The sequence below is a fragment of the Pelophylax lessonae genome (genome assembly GCF_965119305.1).
Source record: "Pelophylax lessonae genome assembly, chromosome: 5".
Taxonomy (NCBI): Eukaryota; Metazoa; Chordata; class Amphibia; order Anura; family Ranidae; genus Pelophylax; species Pelophylax lessonae.
In genome coordinates this window covers 180,880,981-180,903,288 of record NC_138772.1, presented here as the reverse complement: position 1 = coordinate 180,903,288, position 22,308 = coordinate 180,880,981, and the positions used below count along the sequence as shown (strand labels likewise).

At 40.0% G+C, this 22,308-nt stretch overlaps 1 protein-coding gene across 1 annotated transcript in view; it reads right to left on the bottom strand.

The window, feature by feature from the left end:
- ULK4 (unc-51 like kinase 4) overlaps positions 1–22,308 on the bottom strand; it is a 1,112,493-nt gene that overhangs the window by 26,666 nt on the left and 1,063,519 nt on the right. The window contains exon 36 of the mRNA XM_082258381.1: positions 11,825–11,913. Within this exon, the coding sequence (XP_082114507.1) occupies positions 11,825–11,913 (89 nt within the window). The remainder of the gene's footprint in view (positions 1–11,824; positions 11,914–22,308) is intronic.

Below are 22,308 nucleotides of genomic sequence, written 5' to 3'. Positions count from 1 at the left end.
TAAGTTCACAGGGGACAGATTTGATTGTTTTAATGTATTCTGTAAAGCTCTACATAAATACAGGTATACAAAAAGTGTTTTCATGCAAACCATACGTACATTTGCTTTTGATTATGCATAAAAAGACACGTTTTAGATATAAAACAAGGAACAGATAAACATAGTGATCATTTTATTGTATTGTTTCATAAAAACTATTCTAAAGCATTGCATTCATCATAGGCTTTTAGTACTTTGTCTGCTATTTAGCCAGTATCATTAACTCTACGCCTGTTGCCAAGGAGAAAAAAAACAAAAAAAAAAAAACAAAGCACTTGACGAGGAAAAGGATGTTGGCATACTGAATCTGTTCCCTTTACTCTTATCTATTTTTTTAAGACTGAAAAAAATTATTATCTACATAGCCATATGTTACTATGGGTTAGCAATGAACAAAAAGACCACTATGCGAGTCAAAATGAAGAGAAAAGAAATAAGCAGAGTTATACTGCTGCTTTTCACACTAGCCTGTGGATCAAAGCAGTGAGGCAAGGAGGATGTGGCCGACATAAGCACAGATCTGGGTGGGGGTAATATGAGAACCTTGTAGTCTTGTGGGAGGTTGGCATACCAAAGAGGAGAAAAGACAAAGATTTTCTGCACTTGTAAGAAGATATTGGAAAGATTAATGGCAGTTATTCGATACATCAGACATATTAATATACAGAGGGTCACAGTGAATAGATAAACTTTCTTTAGTAGTAAACTACACAAACATTGTAAAAAGTAACACCAGAATATGAACAAAGTGCTCAAAAAGGTCCTTGGGGATCTTGGTACAGATCTGTCTGCCGCACATTCAGGTAGTGAGCTTCCTGTTTAACTTCATTACTAATAATTCATGGTATGTACACAAAATTCTAACCTAACCATCTACATGTCACAGGAAAAAACAAGATTTGCTAGAGCAAGTAAAATTTTTTTCAATCTTGCGCCATCCAGTTTTGGTGATCCTATTGCTCATCATAACTCCAATTTCCTGTGACCAGAGTGTAATCTTGCAAAGTCTGCTGATACAGCCCTTCCTTTTCCATGTTCAATGTGTTGTGCATTCACAGATGCCTTACTGTACTACTTTCCATTACTGAAAACAGTGGAGGTCTGAGCAGTTTTTAGACTTCCTATAAGATATTCTCCCCTGACTTATTTCTTTAAAAAGCTACAACCCCATTCCAAAAAAGTTGGGACACTGTACAAATTGTGAGTAAAAAAGGAATGGACTCATTTACAAATCTCATAAACTTATATTTTATTCACAATATAATATAGATAATATATCAAATGTTGAAAGTGAGACATATTAAAATGTCATGCCAAATATTGGCTCATTTTGGATTTCATGAGAGCTACACATTCCAAAAAAGTTGGGACAGGTAGCAATAAGAGGCCGGAAAAGTTACATGTACATACAGCTGCAAAAAAAAAGTATGTGAACCCTTTGGAATGATATGGATTTCTGCACAAATTGGTCATAAAATGTGATCTGATCACAAGTCACAACAATAGAAAATCACAGTCTGCTTAAACTAATAACACACAAAGAATGAAATCTTGCCATGTTTTTATTGAACACACCATGAAAACATTCACAGTGCAGGTGGAAAAAGTATGTGAACCCCTAGACTAATGAAATCTCCAAGAGCTAATTAGAGTGAGATGTCAGCCAACTGAAGTCCAATCAATGAGATGAGATTGGAGGTGTTGGTTACAGCTGCCCTGCCATATAACAAAACACACCAGTTCTGGGTTTTCTTTTCGCAAGAAGCATTGCCTGATGTGAATGATGCCTCACACAAAAGAGCTCTCAGAAGACCTACTATTAAGAATTGTTGACTTGCATAAAGCTAGAAAGGGTTATAAAAGTATCTCCAAAAGTCTTGCTGTTCATCAGTCCACGGTAAGACAAATTGTCTATAAATGGAGAAAGTTCAGCACTGCTGCTATTCTCCCTAGGAGTGGCTGTCCTGTAAAGATGACTGCAAAAGCACAGCGCAGACTGCTCAATGAGGTGAAGAAGAATCCTAGAGTGTCAGCTAAAGACTTACAAAAGTCACTGGCAAATGCCAACATCCCTGTTAGCGAATCTACAATATGTAAAACACTAAACAAGAATGGATTTCATGGGAGGATACCACAGAGGAAGCCACTGCTGTCCAAACAAAACATTGCTGCATGTTTACAGTTTGCACAAGAGCACCTGGATGTTCCACAGCAGTACTGGCAAAATATGCTGTGGACAGATGAAACCAAAGTTGAGTTGTTTGGAAGAAACACACAACACTATGTGTGGCGAAAAAGAGGCACAGCACACCAAAACATCAAAACATAATCCCAACTGTGAAGTATGGTGGTGGGGGCATCATGGTTTGGGGCTGCTTTGCTGCGTCAGGGCCTGGACGGATTGCTATAATCGAAGGAAAAATGAATTCCCAAGTTTATCAGGACATTTTGCAGGAGAACCTCAGGCCATCTGTCTACCAGCTGAAGTTCAACAAGAAGATGGGTGTTGCAACAGGACAATGACCCAAAGCATAGAAGTAAATCAACAACAAAATGGCTTAAACAGAAGAAAATACGCCTTCTGAAGTGGCCCAGTCAGGGTCCTGACCTCAACCCGATTGAGATGCTGTGGCATGACCTCAAGAAAGCGATTCACATCAGACATCCCAAGAATATTGCTGAACTCAAACAGTTCTGTAAAGAGGAATAGTCAAGAATTACTCCTGACCGTTGTGCACGTCTGATCTGCAACTACAAGAAACGTTTGGTTGAAGTTATTGCTGCCAAAGGAGGTTAAACAAGTTATTAAATCCAAGGGTCCACATACTTTTTCCACCAGCACTTTGAATGTTTACATATGGTGTGTTCAATAAAAACATTGCAACATTTCATTCTTTGTGTGTTATTAGTTTAAGCAGACTGTGATTGTCTATTGTTGTGACTTAGATGATGATGATGATCAAATCACATTTTATGACCAATTTGTGCAGAAATCCATATCATTCCAAAGGGTTCACTTACTTTTTCTTGTAGCTATATAAGGAACAGCTGGAGGACCAATTTGCAACTTATTAGGTCAATTGGCAATATCACTGGTATAAAAAGAGCCTCTTAGGGTGGCAGTGTCTCTCAGAAGTCAAGATGGGCAGAGGATCACCAATTCCCCCAATGCTGCGGCAAAAAATAGTGGAACAATATCAGAAAGGAGTTTCTCAGAGAAAAATTGCAAAGAGTTTGAAGTTATCATCATCTATAGTGCATAATATCAAAAGATTCAGAGCATCTGGAACAATCTCTGTGCGTAAGGGTCAAGGCCGGAAAACCATACTGGATGCCGTGATCTTCGGGCCCTTAGATGGCACTGCATCACATACAGTAATGCTACTGTAATGGAAATCACAACATGGGCTCAGGAATACTTCCAGAAAACATTGTCGGTGAACACAATCCACCGTGCCATTCGCCGTTGCCAGCTAAAACTCTATAGGCCAAAGAAGAAGCCATATCTAAACATGATCCAGAAGCGCGGGCATTTTTTCTGGGCCAAGGCTCATTTAAAATGGACAGTGGCAAAGTGGAAAACTGTTCTATGGTCAGACAAATCAAAATTTTAAGTTCTTTTTGGAAAACTGGGACGCCATGTCATCCGGACTAAAGAGGACAAGGACAACCCACTGCATCTCTGATGGTATGGGGTTGCATTAGTGTGTGTGGCATGGGCAGCTTACACATGTGGAAAGGCGCCATCAATGCTGAAAGGTATATCCAAGTTCTAGAACAACATATGCTCTCATCCAGACGTCTCCTCTTTTGGGGAAGACCTTGCATTTTCCAACATGACAATGCCAGACCACATACTGCATCAATTACAAAATCATGGCTGCGTAGAAGGATCCGGGTACTGAAATGGCCAGCCTGCAGTCCAGATCTTTCACCCATAGAAAACATTTGGTGCATCATAAAGAGGAAGAGGCGACAAAGAAGACCTAAGACAGTTGAGCAACTAGAAGCCTGTATTAGACAAGAATGGGACAACATTCCTATTCCTAATCTTGAGCAACTTGTCTCCTCAGGTCCCCAGACGTTTGCAGACTGTTATAAAAAGAAGAGGGGGTGCCACACAGTGGTAAACCCTGCCTAGTCCCAACTTTTTTGAGATGTGTTGATGACATGAAATTTAAAATCAATGTATTTTTCCCTTAAAATTATACATTTTCTCAGTTTAAACATTTGATATGTCATCTATGTTGTATTCTGAATAAAATATTTAAATTTGAAACTTCCACATCATTGCATTCTGTTTTTATTCACAATTTGTACAGTGTCCCAACTTTTTTGGAATCAGGCTTGTTTTTTTTTACTTTGCCACTTATGTAATGTTTTTTTTTTCTATATTTATGAAGCCTTGTCTGTCTGCTAATTGCTTTATTTCAGGAACATTACATATAAATAGCAACAGTAATAAAAGGGGCTTTACTTAATTTCACGACACACATTTACCATTGGCTCCCACTGCTGTCAATCAAATCGTGTTAGGAGGGGCAGGGCCGAGCCGGGCTGTGTGTCTATAAACATACATAGCCTGACTTGGGAGTAGCTTCCTATGGTTGTGCACCAAGAATAGAAGGAGCCAAGAATGTAGGCGGGGGACCCAAGAACCTCAGAGCTGCTTTGTGCAATACCATTGCACTGACACATAAGTAAAACATGTCTATTATTTTATTTAAAACATTTTAGTTTTGCAATCACAAAGGTAGAAATCTTTTGACCCCTGAACCATGTTTGATTCAAATTTGTCTTTAGATTATCTTGATCTGGCATTCTATACATTCCATTTTTGTGCAACAATCCTGAATTCCACACTTTTCAGTCAAAGAACAGCTTATCAATGCTGTACACCAATCACAAGCAAAATCAAGAGGCAGCGCTAAGCTGTCATCACACTTAAAGCGGAGTTCCGGCCACAAAAAACAAATTTCAATGAACATACCCCCGGGACAGTCAGGGCTAGTACATTCCACAATGGCTAGCCTCTGATCTGTCCCGGTTCACACTTACCTGCAAGAAGAAATACTCACTTTTAAAATTTCTTCTCCAGCGTTGCCATCTCTGTTGTGGGCAGCTGGAGCCAGCCCGATCCTCTTCTGCGTCCTCTTCCGTATCTTCTTCTCCCAGAATGCGCCTGCACCGGCCCCTCTCGTCACTTCTGGTGTGGCGCCGCATTCCTCCACAGCTTCTGGGCATGGCCAGAAGCTGTTTAGCAGGGAATGCGGCGTTGAACCGGAAGTGGCGAGTGGGGCCGGTGCCGTCGCATTGATTCCTGGGAGCGATGACGTTCAGCTCCCAGGAATCATTTCAAACCGGAAGTGACGGCGCGGGCCGCGGCCGCCGAGGGAGGAAGTGGAAGAAAGGTGAGTATTCCTTTCTACAATAACAAGGTAAGTAAAAAAAAAAAAATCCTAACTATCCAATTCCTTTTCAGGTGAAGAAAAGCAAGCGGATGGCCACAAAATCGATTATGTCGATTTTGTGGCTGGAACTCACCTTTAAACATTAACAGTCACCTTGGTTGTTGGTTCATGTTTAGTGTATATAATAGAGTTGTAAATGGGACTTGAAGACACTTATGGCACCACCTTAACCAGAAAATCAATAATATTCAGACAGTTTTTCGAAGTTCAGCTTTTCCCCTATGAGCCTGGGACAGGAATTCCTTGTAGACATTCAATTTTCACTCAATCTAGTCAAAAGCAGCCCAATACTGGTTTCTATTAGCACAATTAGATTGAAGGGAATATTTAATGCAGTGGAGTCTAATTGGCTCATACTGGTGTCTCTATCTCTCCCAGTCTGAATTTTGCTATGCAGGTAATTACAGGAAGCTATCTGAAACCAAAATAGGGTACTTATATAAACTGAATTATAGCAAATATAATCTTCTTTTAAAGAAATGTATAGTTGGATTAAAAGGTTAATTTTCCACATGGAATTCAGCTTTATCACTTTACAGCAAGGCAAAGCAGAAAAACATTCTGCAGCTTGTCAATAGCTCACTCAAAGGTTCACCTCAGGTTCTGGGATCACACAGGAAACTATTTAAATGACTTACATCACAAATATTTGATATCCACAGCCCACCTGCTCCACTGAATAAATGACTCCACAGTATTAGCTACAACAATGATTACAGTGACCAGATTTAGTTATGGCCTCTCTGGGTGTACCTAGTACAGATGTGGTCCAGCACTGTCACATGATATAGTATTGTATAAATATCAAACCCCAGATATGGCTTGAAGTTGTGGAGATAGACTTTGGTCACTATCCTGAAGCCAGGTTCACACTGCATTACCTTTTAATCCAGCGGGTGTTTACTATGGCTAACTTCTAAAGTTCAGAGAGAATGTTTTCTTGATCCAACCAGTTATGGTCAAGCAGGGTGATGATCTTACGGTATGTCTGAAGGCCCTTCCCACAGTAAGCCAGGCATACTGGGGTAAAAATATTAAAGTCATTATAAAGTTAAAACATTTTTTATCTTAATGCATTCCCTGCATTAACCACTTCCCGCCGACCTGGGACAAATATGAGGTCTCTCGGAGTGTGGGCTTTAACACAGAGTGGCCCCGTATTTTCTACTCTAGGCAAACACTTCAACATGCTCTTGAAATGACTGCCTTCACCTCCTGCCATTTAGATTGAATTAAAGAGCTGGCAGGTGGCGGTGGGAAAGAAAAAGGAGGCACTTACCTGTCTCCTCTCATGCTCCAGCACTGTCCTTGGCTGCAGCAGTGCTGTTCCCTCTTCCTAGATTCAGAGGATACACTGACAGCAGTGGGAGCCATAGGCTACTTCTGCTGTCAATCAAATCCTGTGAGGAGGGAACAGGGAGGTTGTCAAGCTGTGCTGCATTTATCTGTGGACGCATACAGCCTGGCACGGAAGCACATGACTTGCTATGGGAGCACTCGGAAGAAGAAGGAGCAGACAGTGCCAGCCGGGGACCACCAAGGAAGAGGTAAGGGACTGCTCTGTGCAATATTGTTGCATGGAGCAGGTGAGTTTAACATCTTTTTTGTTTCACTTTAGTCAATTGGGATGAATTTTCCTAAACACTTGCTATTATTTCCCTAAAGCAAGCAAGCAACTTAGCGTTCCCCTTTCCCTGCTTCACAGGTGCAAGCAAGCTTGTTTTATGAGTTGTGCATGTACGGCTAGCCACTATCCAAATGTCTGTAGGCGCCATAATGTATACATCTTGATCAATGTTAATTCAGTTTAACCTTCAGTTCACTTAGCATAAATGATAATTTTGTGGGCTAAACTTTTAAAAATGTTAGACATCTTAACAGGAGTTTCAATTATTTCACTTAGGCAGCCCTCATTTTCAGGAATTCTCTGCTTTTTTGGTCCTAACTTTAAAATATTTATTACGTCATTTAAAACCTACCTGCTTCCAGCCTCTCAAGATATTTGGACAATGATTACTTCGTACTGTTGGCCTGTGTGCCAGGCTGGTATATGTAATAACTTTTAATGGTTCTGTATTTTCTTTTCTTGATTTAATAAAAACTATTAAGCAAAAAAAAAAAACAAAAAAAAAAACACACGCTTCCTTTCGATCTATTGGTGGCAATATACGCTGTTTTCATTTTATCCGGCTGATATGTGATCCAGTCATAACGATGGACTCAGAAACTGACTGAATAGCCATATTTTCCCTTCTGACCAATATAGATTCCAAGATATTAGATCAAAATGAGTCGATCATCAATGGTTGAAAGCTATCAGTCATTTTGCATCATTTGGCAGCATTGACACGATTTGGTCATGAATTTTATTGTATTTCAGTTGTTTGGATTATGTGGTTGCATGGTGGAAACAGGGATATAATCATTAACTTACAATCATGTCTTCTAACTATTGATGGAAATCCACTTTACTGTGTGTGGCATGTCAAAGAATTGTGTTTTCAACTATCAATCAATGATTCCTATTGGGAGAGATCGATCGGAAAAGAAATTGATCTTTTATCAAAGCATGCATGGCCACCAATTCTCATTCCTTGACTGCTAAGTACCCAACTTCCATCATAACCATCATCTCTTTTATCAAATGTATGTAGTGTTTCTACATCGCTTACATTCTAAAGGTCATTCTAGAAGGGCCCTCCTCTCTAGCAGTGTGCTGACAATAATGCTAACACTAATAATAATCTGTAACACAGCTTGCAATAACTGAGCAATGGAATTTGGCACAAATTGCTATTTACTACACAGGAAATCCCAGGGGTCTAATAACATTAAGGATTGTAAATGTCAAGTGTTGGTTCTACACACTAAGTAACATCAGCAATTGCATTAGCAGTAGATATAATTGCATTGGTAGTATAGTAGAACTCTGCAGCATCATAAAATGTGCTGAAGTGAAATGCGCAGGCCATGAAAAAGGTATTCTCTGGAAAAATAAGCAGGATGGAGTTCGAGTGAGTGTATTCATCCAGCGCTAGGCAATGTTTTAGACTTTCTGACCTGAAAAGGATAAACTCCCTTGTGAGTATTATTGCATCATATTTTTTTTATTTATTGTCTGGAGTTTTATACACATATATAACAAACTCCTATTACTGATACTGGGTCATAAAACTTGCTGCTCAAGACAGTTGCTTTAGGCTTATTTCATGATACCTACACAGAGAAATATGGAGCTGCTAAAGCTGAACTCTCCTGCTGAAAGCGCTAGTTTACTGGCTGTAATTCTGATCCAGTGGCTTCAATTCTTTAACTTCCTAATCTGGAACAAGTATTCAGATCAGAAGTTCTGTCTGGTCACAGTGGGGGAGATTTACTAAACCTATTGAACACAGAATCTCGTGCAGATGTGCATAGTAACCAATCAGCTTCTAGGTTTTAGCCCTTGTTCACACTGAACATGGCTTTGAAATCGTGCGACCTCACCTGAACGCGCACTATTTCAAAGCCGCATCTCAGTTCGACTTGAACTGAGAACGGGGGCAACTTAAAAAACATCCGTGTGGGTTCATGCACAGATGTCTATTGAAATCACCCCTGAAGCCGCTAAAAGTAGTGCAGGAACTACTTTTGGAAATCAGTGCGGTGGCGCAAAATCAGCGTCACACTGATTAGGACGCTCCAATTTCCAGCAGTAGGTTGTGAGTTGACCAGTCAAATCACATGATAAATTGGGCCGATGTGAAAGGGGGCTTATTGTCAAACCTTAATTGAACAAGCTGAAGTTAGAAGCTGACTGGTTACTATGCACAGCTGCACCAGATTCACTGTAGGCCAAATTTAGTAAATCTCCCCCAGTGTCCATAAATATATGCAATAATGATTATGCTATCAGCCAGATATCAGTTAGCAGGCAGATTTGGCAACAATCATTATCTCATGTCTGTGGGTAATTTTAACCATCATTACAGGTTACTGATTTAGCACAGAGAAGGCTGGTAAATATTCAAAATTTCAGTGTATGAAAAATGCCTATTTTGGGCTATATTTATAACTGAATATATAATTTTTTATTTAAATTGAAAATATAATAAAACCTAAAGGATTATATATTGTCTCTTACAGTATCTCACAAAAGTGAGTACACCCTCACATTTTTGTAAATATTTTATTACATCTTTTCATGTGACAACACTGAAGAAATGACACTTTGCTACAATGTAAAGTAGTGAGTGTACAGCTTGTATAACAGTCTAAATTTGCTGTCCCCTCAAAATAATTTAACACACATCCATTGTTGTCTAAACCGCTGGCAACAAAAGGGAGTACACCCCTAAGGCTCCTTTCACACACTCCGTCCGTTTTTCTCAGCGGGGGATCGAGCTGCCGATCCCCCGCTGAGCAGCAGGAGGACAGCTGTGTCTCCGCGCTGTGTGCGGAGACACAGCTGACAGTTCCCCATGCATCTCTATGGGGGAAATCGGATGTCAACGGACCGTCAGTCCGTTCTCACCCGATCCCATCCGATCCGATCCACTGGACGGATGGAAAATGGGGTTTCCATCCATCCAGATTTGACGGATCGGATCGGATGTCAGCGGACATGTCTCCGCTGACATCCGATGCCCCATAGGAATGCATGGGGAGACCGTTCAGATCCGCCAAAAAAACGGACAGGCGGATCTGAACGGTCCGCCTGTGTGAAAGGGGCCTATGTAAAAATGTCAAAATTGGGCCCAATTAGCCATTTTCCCTCCCCGGTGTCATGTGACTCATTAGTGTTACAAGGTCCCAGGTGTGAATGGGGAGTAGGTGTGTTAAATTTGGTGTTATTGCTCTTACTCTCTCATTCTCGTCACTGGAAGTTCAACATGGCACCACATGGCAAAGAACTCTCTGAGGATCTGAAAAAAAGAATTGTTGCTCTACATAAAGATGGCCTATGCTATAAGAAGATTGCCAAGACCCTGAAACTGAGCTGCATCACGGTGGCCAAGACCATTACAGTGGTTTAACAGGATAGGTTCCACTCAGAACAGGCCTCGCCATGGTCGACCAAAGAAGTTGAGTGCACGTGGTCAGCATCATATCCAGAGGTTGTCTTTGGGAAATAGACGTATGAGTGCTGCCAGCATTGCTGCAGAGGTTGAAGGGGTGCATCAAATTGGTCTGCATGGCTGTCATCCCAGAAGGAAGCCTCTTCTAAACATGATGCACAAGAAAGCCCGCAAACAATTTGCTGAAGACAAGCAGACTAAGGACATGGATTACTGGAACCATGTCTTGTGGTCTGATGAGACCAAGATAAACTTATTTGGTTCTGATGGTGTCAAGCGTGTGTGGCGGCAACCAGGTGAGGAGTACAAAGACAAGTGTGTCTTGCCTACAGTCAAGCATGGTAGTTGGAGTCATGGTCTGGGGCTGTATGATTGCTGCCGGCACTGGGGAGCTACAGTTCATTGAGGGAACCATGAATGCCAACATTTACTGTGACATACTGAAGCAGAGCATGATTCCCATCCTTTGGAGACTGGGCTGTATTCCAACATGATAACGACCCCAAACACACCTCCAAGATGACCATTGCCTTGCTAAAGAAGCTAAGGGTAAAGGTAAAGGACTGGCCAAGCATGTCTCCAGACCTAAAACCTATTGAGCATCTGTGGGGCATCCTCAAACAGAAGCTGGAGGAGCTTAAGGTCTATAATATCCACCAGCTCCATGATGTCGTCATGCAGGAGTGGAAGAGGACTCCAGTGGCAACCTGTGAAGCTCTGGTGAACTCCATGCCCAAGAGGGTTAAGGCAGTGCTGGAAAATAAGGGTAGCCATACAAAATATTGACATTTTGGGCCCAATTTAGACATTTTAGCTTAGGGGTGAACTCACTTTTGTTGCCAGCGGTTTAGACATTAATGGCTGTGTGTTGAGTTATTTTGAGGGAACCGCAAATTTACACTGTTATACAAGCTGTACACTCACTACTTTACATTGTAGCAAAGTGTAATTTCTTCAGTGTTGTCACATGAAAAGATATAATAAAATATTTCCAAAAATGTGAGGGGTGTACTTACTTTTGTGAGATATTGTACATACTTCAGCAATACATTCAATATATACTGTATTTATATAAAAATATGCAGTCACAAAATATAATTAAAAGCAGCTTCCCAAAACACAAATTCTTACATGTTCTCTGCAAAGCCTTCCTTGACATGGGTAACATGAAACCAATTATGTTGTTATTTAGTATTTAAAAAAAAAAAAGACGTTTGTATAGGGTGTGGAAATTCCTCTTTGCCCGAGGGGACTCACCTTGAATCCTGAGCAAGTCTCTCCAGAGTGTGGATAAGAAGATCTCCATCATTCTTCAGACTGTGTAAGTGTTTTTCGTTTGATGTTATCTAGGATGGAAAGAAGTCAAAATGAAGGATTTTTTTTTTTTTTTAAAGAAACATGTGGGAACAGACACAACAGGAGGCTGATAATAAGGCATGCTGGGATCATAAAGCACTGTGCAATATCACATCAATCAGCACTGAGCAAGCTACCATTATTAAAATCTGAATAAAACAAGTATTGTCTGTAAAGCTAATGCCAAACACCAGTGGAAGAATTTTCCCCTTTTCCCAATGAGTAAGATGTGGTAAGGTAAATGCAGCACACACTCCACAGGTAATGTAGCACTATAAAAATAAAACACTATATTTAAAAAAAAAAAAAAAACCTCACCTTGGACCTAACCTCTGGTGCTTCCAGGAGGCACAAGTAATGCCATGGTGCCTCCCAGCAGAGCTAGAAGCTTGAATTCCCACAAGAATGCACTTCAGCCAATTGCTATGGTGATATCAACTATGCCTCCTGGAAGCATCAGAGGCTTTTTTTTTTTTTTTTTTGGGTGTATGATTTGTTATCAAATGCTTTCCTAAAGCCCTTTGTGTTGGGGGTGTATCAAAAAAACAGATCTTCTATTAAAATGGAAAATCCCCTAGGCCAACATGGTTCGCATCTCAGCCCGTTCAGCAGAAACTGGCCAAGATTCAATCCAATAATAGGCAGGCTGAATGTACCCAGCTGATCTATCGATCAACTTGGGTATAACCAACCTGCTGGATTCTCTTGTGATTATTGCTAGCAGCTGCTATAGTCTCTGGCAATAATCAATGTCTTCTCCCAGCCGGAAGACGACAACTGCGAATTCCTGTCAACACTGTCTGTGCTGAGGGGGGAATCGTGCAAATTTCAAGGATGTATGTAAACCCAAAATCTATTTTTCTATACCCGGCATCATTCCTCACTGTATACAGTTTTCTTAAGTAAATTATTTTTTATCAATCTGTTCACAATTAGCATAAACTTTGTCAGCCTACCACGCACACTCCTTTAGGTGGATGTTGAGCTTCGCATCAGGTCTACCAGAGGCATGTGCAGACCTGATGGGCAGCCGAACAATCAACTAAGTTGTGCTTGGTAGACTGACAACACTACTGTTAATTGCAAGGCAGTGGCTTTGAGTTGTCAGACTATAACATGCAGAATTTCGGCCTCTGTGTACTGCTGTCTGTTCAAACAGTTATGCTGGAAAACCAACATTCAATTAGCACTTGCAGTCAATGGCTGCCAGAGTTGATCGGTGTATTCTGGTAGGGGGGAGTGCAATAGCACAACTGGAAAGATCCCTACATCAATATTGCTTGTGTTTATGTGGGGAACTGTCATTTTTTTTTTTCATTCAACCAACTTTTTAAAAAATTGTACACCTATAGCTTTACTGTTACCAGCATTGCTAAATCAGCTATCTTTATCTGTAGCCATACCTGCAGTGCTGTATTTTGGCCTAGGCTGACAAGGCCCAGGCCTAGGGCGGAACTTTGCCCGCCCCGCCTTCACCTGAGACTCCTGTGACATCATGGTTGTGATTCCCTGGTCCTGCCCATAATTCAAAGTGAAGGAGGATTAAACTTTCCCCCCTCCCCTCTCCCCCCTCTCTCTCCCTCCCCTCCCTCTCTCCCTCCCCCCTCCCCTCTCTCCCTCCCCCCCTCCTCCCCCGTCCCCTCTCTCTCTCCTCCTCCCCCTCCCCTCTCTCACCCCCCTCTCTCTCTCCACCCCTCTCTCTCCTCCCCCCTCTCACCCCCCTACTCTCTCTCCTCCCTCTTCTCTCTCTTTCCTCCCCCCTCTCACTCCCCCATCTCTCTCACCCTCCTCCCCTCCTCTCTCATACTCTCCTCCCCCCTTTCTCTCTCACCCTCACCCCCTCTCACCCCCCTCTCATGAGATCTCAGAGGTTCATGCTGGGACTTGCAGTCCTTCAATTTTGGAGGGCGCCACATCCGTTAAATAGGAATGGGTGGGGAAAATTTACATGAGAGGGGGGGCGTCCAAGTTTAGTCTTGCCTAGGGCAGCACAAAACCAAAATACACCACTGCATACCTGGCAAGGCCAGCATGAACATCTAAAACAGTTCTGATAAAATAATGTAAGCAGAGATATTGTCCTTTTGCATAAAAGGTTTCCAGGAGAGCAGATTACTGCTACAATAGGGCTAGTTACTGACAGTTTGGATTATGGTAGCAACTAGGTTTTCTTTAGGAAGAGAAGCCTTTTATGAAACACAACTTTAAAATAATTACACACATAAAAAGCACTTTTTTTTTTTTTTTTTTTTTACCGATGCACATGTAATAAATTGACAATAACCTGACATGTTTTACATGTCTACTTTTTCCCTTACATATATCAAAATGTAACCATTGAAGATCTATTTTAGTTTACATAAATATTGTCATATAAGGTGTATGCACTAAAAACTACAAGAAAAACTGAAGATTTGAAGGAATTGTTATCTTCAAATTTATTTTCTGTATATCTATGGATATTACACAAAAGGTTCAATGCCACACCTCGTCTGTACCTGCCTGGAGATTAAATAAATAATTCCTGTATAATGTGAATTTTGAAATGCTGAGGATATAAATAATAGGACATCTATGTATAAGGGAAGAACCTTTTTTTTAAGATTTACTAAATTGAAGTAAATTATAACAAGCACACACAGAGATTGTAAGATATGTTTTATGCAATAAAAAAAAAAAAAAAAATTGCATGTTGAATAAAAACAGAAGGTTTACACCTTTTAAAAACAAATAACACATTTTGTGTACACTTGACTCTTGTTAAGTCACGGTTCACATTTGTGCGATGCGGGAAAGCTGCAAATATGCAGCGTGGTCCCGCCTCGCATCCGCACCCCTGGCAGTTCACACTGCCATATGCGATACGCAGGAGGTGTCAATTAAAGGTTAACGACACCCCCAGTTGCGATCGCATATCACAGTGCGATCTGCAAGTTCGCACAGAATCGGATCGCATTAGTTTGAACCACTATGCGATCTGATTCTGCTGCGGATGAAAAAAAGCCTCATGTGCGAGTTTATTGCCGATTCGGTGCGAATTCAGCCATACAAAGTGTATGGCTGAAATTCGCACCGTACATGAGATCGCAGGTATTTTAGGAGCAGTGCGCTCCGAATTACATGCGATCTCCGCAATCGCACAAATGTGAACTGGCCCTAAGATGACACTTGAAAAGTCCCAATGCTTATCTTTCTAGCATTAATTATTAATGCCCACAGATACAGCTCTAGTCTTCTTTGAGTATTATCCATATCTGCTATTAGAAAATGCCTGATCTTCACAGTGCTCAATAGCTCAAAATCAAATTCATACACATCACTGAATGAGTCAACTAAGTGAATCATCTCTCCCCGTCTCCCTGCCCATCTGATCTGTCTAAACAAAATTTCAACTAGAGAAGGAGTTGGATTGTGTCTGAAAGCAAACATCCTCTGCTGTGCTCTCTCATTAACAGTCCCCTGAACAGCCATTTTAGTAAAACAGGAAAATACGTTTTTTTTTATTTTTTGCTTGATTTTTTTCATTTTGTCTGTCAGTGCAGGTCACAAAAAAAAAAAAATGCACAGTCAATCAGATTGTTTTTGAAATAGGATAAAGTAATAATAATATTAATAATTATTTAAACGAATAATGATGAAGAGCAAATCAATTTTTCAGACTTGCCCAGTGACTGTATGCTATTACAATAGCCTTGCAGATACTTTTCTTCTTTCAAGTTAACGGTGTAAATTTAATTATAGTATACTATATATATATATATATATATATATATATATATATATATATATATATATATATATATAGACATAGCACCCTCCTAGAAAGGTGCTAGGTAAAAGCCTAGTTTTTTGGCTCTGCCTGCTCATCAGGAGAGTCTGATTGTTAAGCCTCGTACACACGCGTCGAAATTCGGCAGGGAATTTTCATCCGACTACCTATTTGCCGATTTTCTGCTTGTTAGTATGATGCTTCCGACAACCGACTCCGGCTTTTCAGCCGAAAAAAATCTGGTGTGCAGGCTATAAAATTTTTGTCTGCCGACAAAACACGACCGATTTTCGTGCAGTCAGTACAGATTTCGACAGGGAAAAATCTTATGAGCAAGTCTGGGCATGCTCAGAGAAGAAAGAACACAAAGAAAGCAAACCAACACATGACATCACTTCTGAAGTAGAATTTTGTCGGGCAAGAAAATTTGTGTGCAGTCTAGGCACATTCCAACCAACAAAACACCACTCTGGACAAAAGATGGACAACCGGTACTAGGCTTTAGTTCAGCCTGTTGCATGTGTCCATGTGTGATTCACTTGGTCTGAGGGAGTGTCCCCACTGTATTCAATAGGGAAGCCTGTTGGACAGTGGAGGAAACCCAGCCAGTGATACACAGGCTTTCATGACAGTCCCAGTGGGAGGGCACAATCGCACTGCATCCTGGGATTGGACATAAAAGCCAAGGGCACATGTGACAGGGCATCTTTGGGTGGGAAGCCAGGTCCCAGGAGGAGGATGATGGCTGTCTCTCCTCCTGTCAGCAAGGAAAGTGGCCACAGGCAGTCGGCCTGGTGAGCCAGGGTGTGGTGCTGAGCCAAGAGGTCCAGGATACTGACAGTGGAGCTGAAGGCAGTGCTACCTGAGGAAAATCAGTGTCCGTGAGTACCAGGGAGCCTGCCAGGGGTCTGCCCAGGAAGGGGACCACTCCAGTAGGGTCAGAGGACAAGAGCTAGAACACACGGTCAGTGAGAAAGGGGGTGCCAAGTTAGAAACTGAAGAGTAATTCACAGAATAGTTCACTCTTCATATCTTCACTTTAGTGGCAAGGTGAAGCAGCGGCCTTGCCGCACTCAATCCAGTGACAAGTCCTCAAAATATGTGCATAGTTGTCAAGTTGGAGTATCCCACTCATCCCTTCTCTTATCCAAGTTCCTAAATAAATACAAAAAAACCAAATCCCCTGGACTGTTCATTGACTGAGCCAAGTGTTAAAGTGCCAAGATTTAACAGACTGTTGCTATGGGTAACCCAGGGGAATCCAATATAAGCAGCTCCCATTAGGGCAATGCTACATATATATAAAAATATTATTCTATTACACAAGTCAAAGTCCAGCTTACCATATAAAAGGTAAATATACTGTGCACTGCAAGTGCAGTTGCGCTAGATCTGAGGGGAAGCACTATTGATATTTATCATCCAATCATGTTCAACTAAAAATGCATTTTTTTCCCCCCCACAGTATATTTGCCTTTAGTAAATCAACCCCAAACTCTTTTCTTCTGTGTGTCCCTCTGATCCTAGGGTGGATGAAACATATTTGCAATTAAAGAACCTCGATGCAAAAAATTAGATCAGCTTCAGATGTATATTTTCCACAAAAAAGGGGGGCAATTTAAGATAAGGTAGACACAATTTTTTCAAAATGTTTGGCCTTTTTTCTCCTTAAATTTACAACCCATTGGTTATAAAATGCCACAAACAGAAAACTCTATCTGTCTCCAAAAATTATATAAAATAAATTTTATACACCAGTACATGACCGAATAGATGTCAGTCAAACATCAGTGCTGAAAACTGAAAAATGATCTGGAAGGGGATGTGACATGCTGGTATTGAGGTGGTTAAAAACTCGTAGTGCTATGTGAATTGGGTGTTATACAGTGAGTGATACAGACATAATGTATTCCTTTTAAAAACAGATAAAAATTGGAAAAATAAACTTTAAAAAATATTAAACACATTTGACCTTAAACTATTACAGTTTCACTTTAAGTTGTTAGAATGAATAACTTCATAAATAAGAACTACTGGGGAAAAATTAGGGAACTTAAATGATCCCGATTATGATATGTGCTTTATTGTTACTTATCAGCTAATGTATTTTTATTACTCTTTTCCATCTTCTCTATTGTCCTAGTTTAAATACAGTACATTATTATTATACAGGCTTTATTTAGCACCAATAGTTTGTGCAGAGCCTTACAATATAAAGAAAGACAGTACAGTTTTGGACACAGTCACAATTTTAGTTTATTCAGTTATTTACCAAAACCTATTCAAGCTATAGTTATATAATGGATATGGGCTGAATGTGCACATTTTCAGGTTTAATTTGAGGGTATGTACATCCAAATCGGAGGAAAGGTTTAGGGAATTACAGCTCTTAAACTTAGTCATCCCCCCTTTTTTCAAGGGACCAAAAGTAATTGGACAATTGAATCAAAGGCTGTTTTATGGCTACTCCTTTGTTTTTTCTTCAATAATTAAGCAGGTAAAAGGTCTGGAGTTGATTCTAAGTGTGGTATTTGAATTTAAAATCTTTTGCTGTGAATCTACATCATGCGTTCAAAGGAGCTGTCCATGCAAGTAAAACAGGCCATTATAAGGCTTCAAAAACTAAATAAATCCACCAGAGAGATAGCAGCAACAATAGGAGTGGCCAGATCAACAGTTTGGTACATTATGAGGAAATAAGAACGCACTGGTGAGCTCAGTGACATAAAAAGGCCTGGACATCCACGGAAGACAACAGTGGTGGATGATTGCAGGATCCCCTCTATGGTAAAGAAAAACCCACTCATAACATACAGACAAGTGAAGGACACTCTCCATGAGGTGGGGGTAACATTGTCAGTCTACAATCAAAAGAAAGCCTTCACGAGAGCAAATACAGAGGGTTTACCACAAAGTGCAAAGAATTCATAAGCCTGAAGAATAGAAAAGCCAGATTAGACTTTGCCAAAAAACATCTAAAAAAGACCAGTTCTGGAAAAGCATTCTTTTGGTGGATGAAACTAAGATCGATCTGTACCAGAATGACAGAAAGAAAAAAGTGTGGAGAAGGCTTGAACAGCGCATAATCCAAAGCACACAACGTCATCTGTAAAACATTGTGGAGGCAGTGTGATGGCATGGGTATGCATGGCTTCCAGTGGCACTGGGTCATTGGTGTTTATTGATTATGTGACAGAAGACAGAAGTAGCCAGATGAATTCTGCAGTGTTTAGAGATATGCTGTCAGCCCATATTCAGCCAAATGCAGCAAAGTTGATTAGACGGCGCTTCACAGTACAGATGGACAATGATCCAAAACACACTGCAAAAGCAACCTAGAAGATTTTGAAGAAAAAGAAGTGGAATATTCTGCAATGGCGGGACTGTGTGTAAAAATGGTTGCAGTTCCTAAAATTTGTACCCGATATTTATGCCCAACCCCTTGAATTAAAGCAGAAATTTATTCTGGTGGCATACAGAGCCAAAAATATGAAAATTGTGCCTGTGTCCAAATATATAATGATCGAACTATACTTGGTCTTACTCATGGTTACCCCTCTTGTGAGCCAATATTAGTGCATCATAAAGCTGACTGCGGCACAGAAGATATTGCTTTTTTCCTAATCAGACTTTGCACCAAAAATATGGCCAATGTACTACATTACACCATGACCCCCTCTCACATATTCAATTGTTGCATTGATGCGAAAAAATGTGGGAAAATAATTAGAAATCATACTTTCCCTAACTCCGGCTTTCACACAGCAGAGAGTGACGTTCCCATCCCAAACACCTGAGCATGGATGCTGTGGAAAATGATTCAATATGGCAGCTCTTACAAAAATAAATTAATATTACACAGTTAACGCTATTTCAGACAAAAGCAAATTCAGGAGAATGTTAAGTTGTCTAATCAGTGAACTTCTGCGTGTCCAAGTATTGTTTTATACATAACAGAATCTCGTTGACATAGAACTCCAGGCAAAAAAAAAAGTTTTCTTTCTATTAAAAAATAAAATAGAATTCTAATAATGTTTTTTTTTTTTTTTTAAGTTTTTGCTACAATAAGCACCTTTAATCCGGAGCTAACCCCCAAAGTATTTCTTTTCTGAAGCTGGATATCCACAATTTTCTGGGTTGGCCAGCATAGTTTGAACCATCACCTTTAAGCCCAGGCTGTCTCCCTGGGGATAAAATGCACTTTTTGGTGCTTACATGTCTCTGCATGAGCACCATTCATTAGCATGAGCACCATTCATTAATGCAGTATGTACCTCCTGCTGCTGGAGAAGAGGAAGGACCTGACATGTAATCAGCTTGTAAATTCTTGAAATATATATATTTATTAATACACAGGATTTATGTAGCGCCAACAGTTTGTGCAGCGCTTTACAATCTAAAGGAAGACAGTACAGTTACAATACAATAAAATACCATTTTATAAGGTGCACCTTGCTAGTACAAGGTTGGACCCCCTATTGGCTCCAGAACTGCCCTAATTTCTTCATGAGATAGATTCAACAAGGTGTTGGAAACATTCCTCAGAGATTTTGGTCCATATTGACATGATAGCATTACGTAGATGCTGCAGATTTGTCGGCTGCACATCCATGATGCAAATTCCCCGTTCCACATCCCAAAGGTGCTCTATTGGATTGAGATTTGGTGATTGTGGAGGCCATTGGAGTCACTTTTGTTGCCGGTGGTTTAGACATTGATGGCTGAGTGTTGAGTTATTTTGAGGGGACAGCAAATTTACACTGTTTTACAAGCTGTACACTCACTACTTTACATTGTAGCAAAGTGTCATTTCTTCAGTGTTGTCACATGAAAAGATATAATAAAATATGTACAAAAATCTGAGGGGTGTACTCACTTTTGTGAGATACTGTATATATATATATATATATATATATATATATATATATATATATATACACACATAGAGAGAGAGAGAGAGAGAGAGAGAGAGAGAGAGAGAGATAGAGAGAGAGAGAGAGAGAGAGATTTTGTGCAGAGGAGGGCAGGAAGTCTTTATTTTGAACAGTGGTGACATTTAAAAAAAATGTATGAAATCATGTGCTTGATAGTTCTGTGAACCAGTCACAATACCCAATTCAAGGAATCTGACTTAAAAAGTATAACTATAGGCAAAACTTATTTTTTTTTTCATTTTGGATAGAATAAGGGAGGGTTATAACACATGTCGGTTTTTTTGTCATCTGTATCTCATTAGGGGGATATACTTTCACATCCTATCCCATAGCCAAAACAGGAAGTGGTAGGAAATCCCTGAAAATTAATATAAACTGTTGGGGCCCCCCCAGTGTCCTGATTGTAAGATTTCCCCTACATTTCTGTTCTGGGGACAACCTAAAATTTGGGATTTTTATCTACTTTCACTTTTGATGGTAACGGTAAACAGGTAAATAGAGAGGGCAAATCTCCCATAACAGAAGCAGAGAGGTAGCAAATAAAAACCACGACAGGTTTTCAAATCCATCTCCACTCAATCCAAAACCTAAAAAAAAAAAAAAATACATACATTTCTAACACAAATTTGCTTATATAGGTTTGCCTGTATATTAATCTATTCTACATCACTGTAAACCTGTCAAGAGAGCGAGTCTGGCTTTCACCAATGCACTAATAAATCCAGTCTGATAGTTTCTGTACACATGCCATGTATAATATCTTGGCAGTATCCTCCAGCAGATTTGGAAAACCACAGGCCATCTAGATAAAGGTTACATAGGAGAAATATGTTGGGAACATTGTGTGAATGTGGTTCTTCTTTGCTCTAAGGGAATTGTTGGCCTTTGTTTGGATGTAAATGATGCGCTGATCACTGATTAATGCTTCGTCTGATACAGTATCTTACAGTGAATCATCAGATTTATTCAGAAGTAAATGCCAAATGGCACATTTCATCTTTCTTAATGTCTATTACTGCCACCTGACCTTTCACAGAAGTATTTCTCTAGTTCCAGTAAGAATAGAATTTAGCATACTATCGATGTTTCTTTATTTTTTGTAAAATGATTATTTACTCTGCACAAATTATTGCCATTATTAGACCATGGAACTCTTACTATACAGCACCTAGATAGACAAACATGGAATGATTTTACAGTTTAAGTGAATGATAACATAAGAAGTTGGAATATCTCTAATTTGCATTGGCTACCAGCAGTCATTTACAGGTGCATCTCATAAAATTAGAAGATCATCAAAAAGTTGATTTATTTCAGTAATTCAATTTAAAAAGTAAAACTCATACAATTTATATAAACGCGTTACACACAGAGGCATAGATTTGAAGCATTTCTTTCTTTTAATTTTGATGATTTAGGAGGCCACATGATGCCTTAAAGTGTACTATGGTAAATTCACTGCTGCATAAGTATCTGCCTTGGTTTGCGCAAAAGTTATTGCGTTTACTAACTAAGGGAAAGATTTCTGTCATTTTTGGTGTTTTTTTTTTTTTTAACGAGTAATGGCGGCGATCTGCGATTTTTTTTTGCGGGACTGCGACATTGCGGCGGACAGAACGGACCCTTGACTGACATTTTTGACACTTTTGGGGGTACCAGTGACATTTCTATAGTAATCAGTG